We start from the raw sequence: 14,083 nt of genomic DNA, 5'->3' as shown, positions 1-14,083 counted from the left end.
TGTCTCTTTGGTCTGGCTGTAATTTGTATTTCTGACTAATGATTAGCACACACAATATGCAAAGAATTCCAATACATCAATACTAAGACAAATAATGAAAGAGAAAAATAGTAAAAAGAAACCAAGAGACCTTCACAGAAAAGAAAGCATTTGTGGTCAATAAAATTATCCTGTAAAGTTAAACACTAGCATGTATTATGATGCAGCAATGCCACTTCGGGTGTATGTACCCAATAAAATTTCTTGAACATGTGCACCAAAGACAGATAGAAGGGTGCTTACAGAAGCAATGTTCATAATAGCAACAAACTGGAAACCACCCAAATGTCCATTAATAGGAGAACTAATGAATAAACTGTGGTATATTCACATAAAGGAATATTACATGGCAGTGAAAATGACCAAAGTGGGTGAATACTAGGAAAATAATTTTTTTTTTAAATAGTAAGTTTTAAAAGACTACATTCAGTATGATACTTTAAACCAAGCTCAAAACAAAACTAACCAAGGTATCCTTTAGGCTTATAATATATTACACAACAATCACAACAATTCCTTGAACTTGTTAAGATAGGTGAACAGATATGATGTAGACAGAGGGAGGGGGGAAGGGAGGGGAGAAAAGGAGGAATTGATAAAGGGACACAAAAATCAACTACATTGTATATTAATAAATTAAAATAAAAAAAGAAAAAATTTGTTAAAAAGAAAAGAATGACAGTCATTAAACCAATGAATAAGAGTCCCTGAAATGAGAAAGCAAGTCTTTTCATGAAAAGATTGAGACTGGATTTGGGGGAGGTGGGAAATTAATTTTAGTTTCTGTGTATGTGTGTGTCTACAAGGTGGAAGTTATTTTTGCTAATTATTATTTCCATGACAAATTTTGCTATCCTAGAATTTAAGTCAATGACAAAATATTGGTTCTCTTCAATAATCACAAGAAAAGAAACAAAATTCTCATGTAAGTTGGAAAAAAAAAAGAAAAAGAACATGCTTATATATAAATAAATCATATGTACAAGTCTATAGTTATCAGGTATAATAGAAGGACAGGTGGCCCATAAAGTTTGGAAACATAGACTGAAGATGTCCTTGATGACATTATGTGTATTCACCTATATTTCTAGATTTTATTGACACCCTCTAGTGGTTCCTTTGTGGAGGTGGCAGTGATGGCACAGGAAGGAGAAACATGTAGGTAGATGTAAGTCATTGCTAATATTCTAGTTCTAGGGCTGGGTGGTAGTTAACATTTATTAATTATATTAATGTGATTTATAACATACATATATGATAAATATATTTTTGTACTCATAAAATGTAAAAATGTAATTTAAAAATTGCAAATTTTTCCTGAAAATTAGAGTGCCAAAAAAGTAAACGCTCCTCTTCAATGTCTTGTTTTAAGAATTTCAAACCTACATAAAGGATAGAAGAACAGTATAGTGAACACCCGCATAACCTTTACCTAAATCCACCAGTTAATATTTTGCCATATTTACTGTCTTTCTCTTTATATACAGGTATGCATGCATATATACACATATACATACATCTATGTATATGTAGGTGTATATTTGCCTACCATATTATATCATATGTGAATATATGTATGCATATTTCTGTACATACACACATACATATACTGAAAAATAAGTTGCAGACATCATAATATTTTACCTCTAAATACTTCAGCATTTATCACCTGATAACAAGAACATTCTCTTACATAACGATAATATCATATTACTCTTAAGAAATGTAACATTGATACAATTTTCAAATTGCCACAATTATTCCTAAATATAATTTTTTGGGGAAAAATAGATTTTATCTAAAATGACCTATGATTCAGTCAAGGAGTACTCATTGCATTTGGCTGTCAGGTTCCTCTTTAATCGACAATAATTCCTTCAATTTTTTTTTCATGACATTGTTATTTTTGAAGACATGTTCCAAACTCTGGATTTTCCTGGTAGTTTCCTTACGATTATGTAGGTGATGTGTACATTCCATTGTATCACATTAGACTGCACATATTGTCCATTTTTCCTGTCATTGTTGAGGCAAAGTGCTATTGTTTTGATAAGGTGATGTTTGCTAGATCTCTCCATTACAAATGTACATTTCCCCCTTTGTAGTAAAAAGATAATCGTTGTTGGTGGGTGATGCTTTGAGATGGAATGAATATCCTATCCTCCAACAGACTTTCGCCCACTGGTTTTAGCCTCCATTGGTGATACTTCCTGAACCAATTATTACAATGGTTGTATACCATGGTTTTCTAATTGAATTGTTCCTAGTACATTTATTTGTTGACACTGTTTTGTAAAGAAGAGCTGTCCCTACTTTGTCGCTTTTAATTTTTTGAGTAATGCTATGGATTGGATTCCTTTTTTTACTAAATCTTTAAAAATCAGTTACCATCATTGGTCTTTCTGATGCTCAAAGTCAAAAATTTTGCCAGTGAGTGGGAGGCCCTTCAAAATGAATCCTGTGTTCTTTTGATATATTCCCATTGCTTTTTGAGAAATTTCTTGCTTTCTGCACAACAAAATGTTCTAGATCCATTTTATGCTTTCTCTACCCTAGAATTGGAATCAGCCATTTTCCCAAGAACCCACAGTTTCTTTTGGCAGGGAATGGTATGTAGAAACCAATATCTGTGAGCTGGGAGGGCTCATTGCTAGTGGGATGTCAACTGGCTCCTTTCAGTGGATAGAGCTAGGAAATATGTGTTGTTTAAATCGCAGGTTCTTTTTGATATCTCCAATTCCAAGTCCAACACCAAAGGGTTCTTCCTCATCTTCTTCATTTCATTTTTGTTTTTTCCTTTTCCCATATTGAAAATTCTGATTCCCAACAACATGAATGTAATTACTTGAAAGAAAGTGAGCTGAAATGCTGGGTACTGATCAAGCTTTCTTAAAGGAAAGGAATCCGCTGGGCTGCACTCAAAATGGAGAGCAGCAACTGGCGATGGGGTGGGAGGGCTTATACGGTTGTAAGGAAGACTGAGGTAATCAGGGAGGTGTTTGGTGCTGGCGTGGAGGAGTTTCTATTTCTCAGAAACCATCAGGTTTCTCGTAAGGGAAAGGCTGGTGGCCATTTTCTGCTGAGTGTGTGTAAAATGGCCCCGGTCACATCCAAGATGGCACCGGTCATGTCCAAGATCCATCATTACTCATTTGGTTTACCCTACCATATTAACAAAGTACTTTTAGAATTATGAAATCAATGCTACTATTAACAACAAACCTACTATGTAAATTAAGGATTCCTTTGAAGTTAATTTTGTCTTTAGAAAACATCACACATCAGAGAACTGTGTTCAAATTTATTTGAATTCTATATTTTTTATGATTGTTTCCAATTTGGTATATATTTAAGACCACTTATTTGTATTTGCATTCTGTTTTTATAAAATTTCCTTTTTTCATCCTTTTATCTTTTTACAGTTTTCATCCCTTTACATTTTACTTTAAACATTTGCATAGTTTCAAAAATTTTCTCATATGACCTGCTGGGTATGGAGGGAAGCAAATAATAATTAAAATATCTCTGTGTCATCATATAAATATTGAAAACTTGAGAAAGTTTTTCTAATACATAAATGAAGTTACTTAGAATAATAACTCTGAACAATCTTTGGGGTGAAAATATTTGTTTTAGAAATATATTTCAAAGTGTGAATAAAATCCTTATGTAAGGTTTCCTTTAGGAAACTAGCCCCATGATTCTCACTTACTAGCTGTATTGTCTTTAGTGGAGGAGTAGGGTCATATTTATTCATAGAGTAAATACTTCTTTCTCTAATTTTAACTTATAAATCTTTGAAGGCTAAATAAAATTTTATCAGAGACCACTGAAAGATATTGATGGTTGACTTGAGTTCAAATTGAAATGGAATTAGTTACTGCATTATCTTTGCAATATCCCTGAGCCTCCTTGAACTTTTTTCTCTTTCTTGAACTGCCATCCTAACACAGATTTTTTTTTTGGTTCCTGCTGTCTTTCTTCACTCTAGTATGCTACCAGAGGAAAGTTCTTAAAAACTGCTTTTCTCTTTTTTATTTGAGTTTACAATGATTGCCTGTTGATGTCCATGGCGTTAAATGACTCATCTGTATCTGGCATTCAGTTTTTTTTACAATCTCATCCTTCTTATCTCCAATGATTATATTCAGAAGAGTTTAATTAGCATTTACAGTACCCTAGGTACTGAGAGAATGATTCATTCTTTTCTGCCTTGCTTTGCTATCTCCATGCAGCTAAGTTTCCTTACTCTTTGCCATTAAATAAACTCTGTATCCTTTACTGGTATCTGTTGGCATCTTTTCTTCAATAAGTCACCATCCCATGGTGACTCATGTACATTAGCACAAATAATTAAAACTCAGTAAGAGGGATTTATTGTAAGGTTACTACAGGCAGCCTTTTTTTTTTTTTTTTAAATGGAAACATTATTGACTGTACATATCTGTTGGGTACAGCATTGAATATCAATGCCTGTGTGCAATATGTGATGCTCAAATCAGGATACTTAGTGTATTTGTCAGGGTTCTCCAGAGAGACAGAATCAATAGGATATGTTATAATTATATGAGAAGGATTTATTAGGGGAATTAGCTCACACAACTATGAAGAAAAGTCCCATGATAGGCCATCTATAAACTGGATACCAGTAGCGTGGCTCAGTCCAAGTTCAAAGGCCTCAAAACCAGGGAAGCTGGTGGCATCCTTGGTGTAAGTTCTGGAACCCAAAAACTGAAGAGTCTCAAGCTCTGATGTCTATAGACAGGAGAGAAGAGTGTATCCAAGCTCCAGCAGATCGAGAGAGAACTTCATCTCTTTCCTCTGCCTTTTGTTTTCTCTGGACTCCCAGCTGATTGGATAGTTCCCACCCAGTCCACTCAGACTCTCATACTTATCTCTGCTGGAAACACCTTCACGGACGCACCTAAAAAGATAGCTTTGCCAGGTTTCTCAGAATTCCTTTATCTAGCCAAGTTGACATCTAGAATTAACCTTCACAATTAGTATATTCAACATTACACATTATAATCATTTTTGTGGCCCTTAACCAATTTCTCACTAACCTCCCTCCCCCTCTCCCTTTTTCACCACTGGTGGCCTCAGTTCTGTTCTCTTTTTGAAAGTTCAACAAATCATTGTGATTGTTGTATCTTTATTTATTTACTTATTGTTTTTTTTTAGTTCCCACTTATGAGTGAGTAACTGCAGTATTTCTTTTTCTGTGCCAAGCTTATTTCACTTAATATAATTTTCTCTAAGTTCATCCATGTTGCTGTGAATGGCAGAGTTTCATTGTTTATTGCAGAGTGGTATTCCATTGTGTATATATACCACATTTTCCTTATCCAGTCATACATTGATGGACATTTAGGTTGGTTCCAATGCTTGGTTATTGTAAACAGAGCTGCGGTAAACATGGGAGTACAGGTATTCCTTCGACATGAGGATTTCCATTCCTTTGGGTAGATATCCAGCAGTGGAATTGCTGGATAGTGTGGCAGTCTTATCTGTTGTTTGAGGAACCTCCATACCATTTTGCGTAATGGCTGCACTAATTTACAGTCCCACCAACAATGTATGAGAGTTCCCCTTTCTCTGTGTCCTCACCAGCATTTGTTACTCTCTGTGTTTTTGATAATACCCAGTCTTACTGGGGTGAAATGATATCTTGGTGTGGTTTTGATTTGCATTTCCCCGATGCTGAGTGATGTTGAGCATTTTTTCATGTGTCTTTTGGCCATTTGTATATTTTCCTTTGAGAAGTGCCTATTCAGCTCCTTTGACCATTTTTAATTTTTTAAATTTATTATTTATTTTTTTATTGGTTATAAATATTCATAGGTTACAGAGCAAATTGTCAGCACTCGTGCCTAAGATGTGATGGCCAGATCCATACTGGCAGCATGCTCATTACCACAAATTGTGATTATGTCTCCTGTCCCCCACCCAATTATCCCCGACCTCCCTCATCATCCCCCTTTCCCCGCTCCACTTTGTATCCCTGGGTGTGTTCTCTACATCTGCAAGTCCAATGAACCACTGTGGTCTTTGTTTCCTTCCTTCTTTCTCTCTTAGCTCCCACTTATGAATGAGTACATATGGTACTCATCCTCTGTGCTTTGCTTATTTCACTCAGCATAAATTTCTCCGAGCTCATCCATGTTGTTGCAAATGGGAGAATATCATTCTTTTTTCAGAAGAGTATACTATTCCATGGTGTAGATATACCATAGTTTCCTTATCCAATCATCTATCGATGGACATTTAGGTTGGTTCCATATCTTGGCTATTGTGAACAGAGCTGTGACGAACATGGGAGTGCAGGTATCCCTTTGACTTGATGATTTCCATTCCTTTGGGTACATACCCAGAAGGGGGATTGCTGGATGGTATGGAAGATCTACCTGTACTTGTTGGAGAAACCTCCATACTGTCCTCCATAGTGGTTGTACTAATTTACAGTCCCACCAACAGTGTAGGAGCGTTCCTTTCTCTCCACATCCTTGCCAGCATTTGTTATTCTCTGTCTTTTTGACTATATCCAGTCTAACTAGGGTGAGGTGATATCTCAGTGTGGTTTTAATTTGCATTCTTTGACCATTTTTTAAATGGGTTACTTGTTTTTTTTACTGTTATGTTGTTTGAGTTCTTTGTATATTCTGGATATTAATCCCTTGTTGGATACATAGTTTGCAAATATTTTCTCCTGTTCTGTAGGTTGTTTTTCACTCTGGTAACTGTCTCTTTCACTGTGCAGAAGCTTTTTGGCTTGATGTAATACCATTTGTTTATTTTTTCTTTTGTTGTCTGAGCTTTTGGAGTCTTATTCCTAAAATCTTTGCTCATTCCTACTTCCTGAAGTGTTTTCCCTGTTTTCTTTTAGGAGTTTTACAATTTCAGGTGTTATATTTAAGTTTTTAATCCATTTTGGGTTTATTTTGGTATATGGTGAGAGGTATGGGTCCAGTTTCATTCTTCTATGTATGGATGTCTAGTTTTCCCAGCACCATTTATTGAAGAGACAAATCTCCCCAGTGTATATTCTTGTTGCCTTTGTCAAAGGTCAGTTGGCTGTAAGTAGGTGGGTTGATTTCTGGATTCTCTATTCTGTTTCATTGGTCTGTCTGTTTTTATGCCAGTACCATGCTGTTTTGGTTACTATACCTTTGTTATATAATTTGAAGCTAGGTAGTGTTATGCCTTTGGCTTTATTTATTTATTTATTTATTTGCTTGGGATTGCTTTGGCTATTTGGGATCTTTTGTTGTTCCATATGAATGTTAGCATTGTTTTTTCTATTTATGTGAAGAATGTAATTGGTGTTTTGATGAGGATTTCTTTGAATCTGTAGATTGCTTTGGGTAGTATGAACATTTTCACAATGTCAATTCTTCCAATCCAAGAGAATGGAATGTCTTTTCACCTTTTTGGGTCTTCTTTCAACAGTGATTTTTAGTTCTCCTTGCAGTGATCTTTAACGCCCTTGGATAAGTTTATTCTTTCTTAGGTATTTTTTTGTTGTTGTTAACAATTGTAAATGGGTTAGTTTTCTTGATTTCTTTTTCTGCTAGCTCATTATTGGAGTATAAAAACACTACTGATTTTTGCATGTTGATTCTGTACCCTGCAACTTTACTGAAATCACTTACTAACTGTAAGAGTTTTTTGTAGAGTCTTTTGGTTTTTCTGTTTATAAGATCGTGTCATCTACAACCAGGGACAGTTTGACTTCATCTTTTTCAATCTGGATGCCCTTTATTTCTTTCTCTAGCCTGATTTCTCTAGCTAGCATTTCCAATACTGTTGTTAAATAGGAGTGGTGAGAGTGGGCATCCTTGTTTTGTTCCTGTGATGATATTGATGGTATGTTTGTCATATATGGCTTTTATTGTGTTGAGATACTTTTCTTTTATACTTAATTTTCTGAGAGTCTTTATCATGGAGAGATGTTGAATTTGTCAAATGCTTTTTCTGTATCTATTGAGATAATTATATGGTTCTTGTCATTGATTTTGTTGTTGGTGTATTATATTTATTGACTTGCATATGCTGAACCTTGCATCCCTGTGATGAATCCCACTTGATCATGGTTTATACTTTTTTGTGTGCATTGCTGTATTCTGTTTGCTAATATTTTGCTGAGAATTTTTGTGTTGATGTTCATGAGAGATATTGGCCTATAGTTTTCTTTTTTGTTGTTGTTGTATCTTTTTCTGGTTTTGGTATCAATGTGATGCTGGCCTCATAGAATGAGTTTAGGAGAATGGCCTCTGTTTTAATTTTTTGGGATAAAGAGAATTGGTATCAATTCTTCTTTTAAGGCTTGGTAGAATTCAGCAGTAAAGCCATCTGGTCCTGGGCTTTTCTGTTTTGGGAAGCTGCTGATTTCTGCTTCAATCTTGTTCCTTTTTATTGGTCTGTTCATGTTTTCTATTTCTTCTTGATTCAGTCTTGGTAGTTTGTATGTGTCCAGAAATAGATCCATTTCTTCTGGGTTTTCAAATTTCTTTCTGGTAGTCTCTAACAATTCTTTGAATTTCTGTGGTATTGGTTGTAATGTCTCCTCTTTCGTTTCTGATTTTTGTCATTTGGATTCTCTCTCATCTCTTTTTAATTAGCCAAGCTAATAGTTTGTCTGTTTTGTTTATTTTCTCAAAAAAAAAATGCTTTGTTTCATTGATCTTTTGCATCATTCTTTGGATTTCTATTTAATTTAGTTCTGCTCAGATCTTAATTATTTCTTTCCATCGACTAATTTGGGGATTGGTTTGTTCTTGTTTTTCCAGTACTTTGATGTGTAACATTGGGTTGTTTATTTGAAATATTTCTATTGTTTTGATGTAACCATTTATTGCAATAAACTTCTCTCTTAGTACTGCTTTTGCAGTATACTGCAAGTTTTGTTACGATGTGTTTTTATTTTCATTAGTTTCAAGAAATATTTTGAATTCTTGTTTAACTTCTTCTTGGATCCATATGGTGTTCAGGAGCATACTTTTTAATTTCCACGTATTTATATAGTTTCCAGTTTTGTTTGTTACTGATTTCTAGTTTTAATCCATTGTGATCTGCAAAGGTACTTGAAATGACTTCAATTTTTAAAAATTTGTTGAGACTTGATTTGTGAACTAACATGTGATCTATTCTGGAGAAAGTGCCATGTGCGGATAATGTATGTGCTGTAGTTGTTGGATGAAATGTTCTGTAGATATCTGCCAGGTCCAACTGGTCTAATGTGTAGTTTAAATCCTGTGTTTCTCTGTTGATTTGTTGCCTTGATGATATGTACAGTGCTGAGAGAGGGGTGTTCTGGTCTCCACTGTTATTGTATTGGGGTCTAGCTCTTTCTTTAGGTCTAATATTGTTTGCTTTATATATCTGGGTGCTCTGATGTTGGGTGCATATATGTTTATGATTGTTATGTTTTCTTGTTGGATAGATCCCTTTACCATTATATAGTGGCCTTCTTTGTCTCTTTTTATGGTTTTTGGTTTAAAGTCTATTTTATCTGATATAAGAATAGCTATTCCTGCTCACTTTTATTTTCCATTTGTGTAATATATCCTCTTCTATCCCTTCATTATTAGTCTGTGTGTGTCTTTAGGCTATTAGTCTGTGAGCTGAGTCTCTTGAAGTCAACATATAGTTGGATCTAGATTTTTAATCCAATCAGTCAGTCTGTGTCTTTTGAATGGGAAATTTAATCTATTTTCATTTAGGGTTGTTACTGACAGGTATTGTCTCACTCCTCCTGTTTTATTGATTTTTGTTTGGATGTTTTAAATATCTTTTATTCCTTTCTCTCCCTTTTATTGTTTGTCTTTGTTTCTTGTTGGTTTTTTGAGCTGGTAAGATATAGTTTCTTTCTCTTTGTCATTTGCATTTTTGTTCTACCAGTGAGTTTTGTTCTTTCTTGTGTATTAGTGATCACATTTTTTGGATTCCAAATGCAGAACTCCCTTGAGGATTTCTTGCAGGGCTGGTCATGTGGTGGTGAATTTCTACAGTTTTTGTTTGTCCGGGAAATACACTATTTTCCCCTCATTTCTGATGGATAGCCTTTCTGGGTATAGTATTCTTGGCTGGCAGTATTTTCTTTTGGTATTTTGAATATATCATCCCATTCTCTTCTGTCTTGTAGAGTTTCTGTTGAGAAGTCTGCTGTTAATCTGATGGGGACTCCCTTATAGGTGACTTGACAGTTTTCTCTTGCTATTTTTAAGATTTTCTTTGTCTTTAAGTTTTGCCAGTTTGATTATGATGTGTCTTGGAGAGGACCTTTTCTGGTAGAATCTGTTTGGGGATGTTTGAGCCTCCAGGTCTGAAGGTGCATGTCTCTGCCTATGCCTGGAAAGTTTTCTGCTATTATTTCATCAAATAGGTTTTCAATGCGTTTTTCTTTCTCCTCCTCTTCTGGAACACCCGTGATTTGTATGTTTGTACACTTAAGGCTGTCTGCTAGCTGTCTTAGATTTTCTTCATTTTTTAAAATGCTTTTTAAAAAATTATTATTTTTGTCTGCCAAGGTTATTTTGAAAGACTATCTTCAAGATCAGAAATTATTCTTCTGCTTGCTCTAGCCTGCTGCTTAAGCCCTTGCCTGTGCTTTTTTTTTTAAATTTCATTGAATGAATCCTTCAGTTCCAGGAGTTCTGCTGCATATTTTAAGGTATTACTCTCTTTGTACATTTCCTCTTTCATGTCCTGGATACTCTTTCCCATTTTGTTGTGTTGTCTAACTGAGTCTTCTTGCATCTCATTGAGTTTCCTTAAAATTGTTACTCAGATTTCCTTTTCATTTATTTCCAGGGTTTCCTGCTCTATGAGGTCTGGTATTTGAGAATTATTGTATTCTTTGGTGGTATCTTATTGTCTTTCTTTTTTTCTATCTTTTTCCCCCAAATATTTTTAGTATCTCTATGTTGATGTCTGGTCATCTGGAGTGCACTTGCTTCTTCTGTTACTCTGGAGTGAGCTTTGAGGCAAGAGACTTCCTCCGGTAGATGTATTTTATTTTGACCATTGAGTAGAGGCAGTAATGTAGTCTCAGGATGGGGACTTTGGCTGTATTCAGTGTTGGAATTGCGTGTGGGTGGCCTAGGCACTGGGGAACTTAGTGATTCCTTGCTGAAGTTAGTGACCCTGTGCTGGTTCATCAGGAATGTGGGCAAGCTCTTGAGTGCTTGGGAGAAGTGCCTGGGTGCCCTGTCACTCTTTGGCTTGGGTGAGTGACCCTATGCAGACTTGTTGGCACCCCAGCTAGTTTCCCTTGACCCTGGTGGGTGCACTGGGGTGTATTAGAGTTCCTCAGTTTGAATGGGTGACACTGGGAAGGGTTTTTCTTTCATTTTTCCTACAGGCAGAGGCTGTGTATATAGCTTTGCCTCTCCCACTTGGGGAATGGGCTGTGGTGGTTGGGAATTTTCTTCCTTACACTATTTGGGTGTCCTGGTTTCTGCACTCTCAGCAGGTTCTGTGTGTCTCTCTCCCCACATCAAGGCAGTCCTGTGGGCTGTGCATGTGCCTCCTATTCCTAGGTGTCCTACCACATGTGGCAGTGTAATTCCTCCTGTAGGTTGGGCCACTGGGTTATGGGTCTGTGCTCACTCACTCCTTTTTCTGGGTTCTGCTACCACAGCTAGAGTAGAGCGTAGGTATTCATGTGCTACCCAGAGCTGTTGCAGGGACTCTGAATGAAACAGTTTCTCTAAAAGGACTGAGGGCAGAGTTTTGACACTTGATTAGTGTCAGGACTTGCCATCTATGCTTTGTGAGAAGGTAAACTGAACAAAAGTAAGTTGGATGCTATTTATCAACCTTCAAGATGATTTAATTTAAAATGAAATAGAAAATAAAATTTTTTATGTAATTAAATAAAATAATTTTTATTATATGTAAAAATCAAATTTTTATAATTTGGAAATTCTTATGTCCTGTGACAAATAAAAGAGGATTTAACAAAAAAATTGCATCATAGTAGATTTATTTGAATTTTTGTCTATTAGTTTCAAAAAATGGCATATGATGGAGGAAGCAATAATTTTACAAATAGTTACTGTTTAATGTTAGTAAAATATTTCCTGTCTTGGACAGAAACCTAATTGTAATGAAAGTTGTTTTTCTTCTTCTTCTTCAGTTTTGCAGACTCCAACTGCTGACAAAAATATTTCTACCAAAGGTCCAGAAAAGTTAGAACAATCTGGAAGCATTGATTGTTTCACAGGTAATTAAATTTGGGATAGCCTGTATTTCCAAAAAATTTAAAGGATAGTTTTTATTTCACCTTTTTGGTTAAATATTTATTTGTTTTTGCAGAATTAAGTATAATGAATAAGATAAAGAAGAATAAACTATCCAAAGCGATTTACTTAATGCAGAAAGCTCTTTTAATATTTGAGAAAGATGCAACCTCCACATCTTCATGGAACTTTTTGTTGGTAACAATATTTCATTTGTTGTTTTAGTGCTGACACAACAACTTCTGTTAAAATGAATGATTTATATCCATTTGTTAAAAATAATGTGTTGCCGTTAACATTCATTATTAACTTATAAGTTCTCCATAGGTAGTCCAGCCTGAATAGGGGAACTAATCTGTACCTTGAGTCCTGAAATCTCCTGAAATGAGAGAGTCTCTCTCTGTAGGGGCAACCAACATGGGAAGCCAAATAAAATCAGAAGGACTCAAAATAAGGGAAATTATAGAATTGGAGTGACACAGTTCCAGCCTAGTACAAATTCTTACTATGGAACTAAAATGCTTAATCCTCATTGGCTAAGATACCTTTTCTCTCAGATGGATATGGCTAATTTATGGGCCAGTCCCCTTGTTGATACCTTTAATTAGGTCTCACTCTGACCTGGGAATTGTTTTGTCTTCTTGATGATTCATTATATGTTGATTTTAGAGTTTAACTTCCTGATGATAATCATGTTCCAAGTTATGGGATCTTCTTTATTTTTGCCCCTGCGTCAGACCTGCAAAAGTTTGATTGCATTGGCTGAGTGAGTGGCACACAAAGACATAGACAATAATGCTACAAATAGCTTGGCTGATAAGAGAAGGAAAAAAGTAGGTCAAATTTAGGGGGAGAATGTGGAGTTAAGAGGGGTTTAAGAGAGAAAATTTAGCATATCAGTATGCTAAAGATGAGACAGAACAAAGAGAGAAATTGAAGATATGAGAGATCGAGGTTAATATATAGAGCAAAGACTATACAACAGTGGAGAGGATGAGATCGAAAGCACAGATAAAGGGATTCATCTTCGGGGGAGGATAGGCTGTAGGGCAGACACCTCATCCTTTGGTACAGAAGGAAAAGAGGAGTGGACAGACGGAGATGTAAAAAGCTTGTTGGTGTGCAGCCAGGGAATTAAGTTGATGCCTTCTTGCCTCAGTAACCTGATATAGTAGGAGGCAAGGATATCCATCTGCCAACAGTGGAGGGTGAGGGTAATTAGCTGAACTGGGGAGAGTGAAGATGATTGGAGAGTGGGGAGAAATGGATGAGGGAGCTGATGCTGAGTAAAAGGACTGGCCAGTGTCATGAAGTTCTAGCTGAGGTTGGAGACCATGAATTTTTTAGGGGGTCCCCATCTACATGGTGGTATGACATTATCCTGATATAGTGTTTCTAGTAGTAGTGACAGCAGGATATTCATGACAGCAGAGATTTGTGCAAGATTGGATTTTCTTTTGTAGATGAAGGTATGGATTAAAAGTCCGTGGTATTAAAAAATGGGTGTGGATTGAGTAGGGAAGGAAGTGACACCACCAAGGCATTTAAAGACTTGGTGACTACGGAAATATCAAGAGACTGGACATCTCTGTGAGGTCAGACCCAGGAACAAAAAATGAGCATCTGAGAGAGCTAGAAGGATAGGTGTTTGAGGTTAGAAAGTAGAATATTGAAATTTAAGATTTCTTGTATGCAGCACTTCCTGGTCATCTGTCCATCAATTCATCCCTCCAGCAAATAATTATGAGTGCCTGAGACCCATTCAGCAAATATTTATTGAAAGTTCACTATGTGCCTGATAGTAT

General features: G+C 35.8%; 1 protein-coding gene across 1 annotated transcript in view; it reads left to right on the top strand.

Annotated features, from left to right (window-relative positions):
- The window catches only part of CFAP54 (cilia and flagella associated protein 54), a 302,389-nt gene that overhangs the window by 49,209 nt on the left and 239,097 nt on the right, over window positions 1-14,083 (top strand). Inside the window, exons 18-19 of the mRNA XM_063115642.1 lie at window positions 12,176-12,262; window positions 12,355-12,476. Coding sequence (XP_062971712.1) covers window positions 12,176-12,262; window positions 12,355-12,476 — 209 coding nt within the window. The remainder of the gene's footprint in view (window positions 1-12,175; window positions 12,263-12,354; window positions 12,477-14,083) is intronic.

This window comes from Cynocephalus volans, chromosome 12, assembly GCF_027409185.1.
Source record: "Cynocephalus volans isolate mCynVol1 chromosome 12, mCynVol1.pri, whole genome shotgun sequence".
Taxonomy (NCBI): Eukaryota; Metazoa; Chordata; class Mammalia; order Dermoptera; family Cynocephalidae; genus Cynocephalus; species Cynocephalus volans.
Note: the sequence above shows the minus strand (reverse complement) of the source record. Positions and strands in the feature narration are given on the sequence as shown.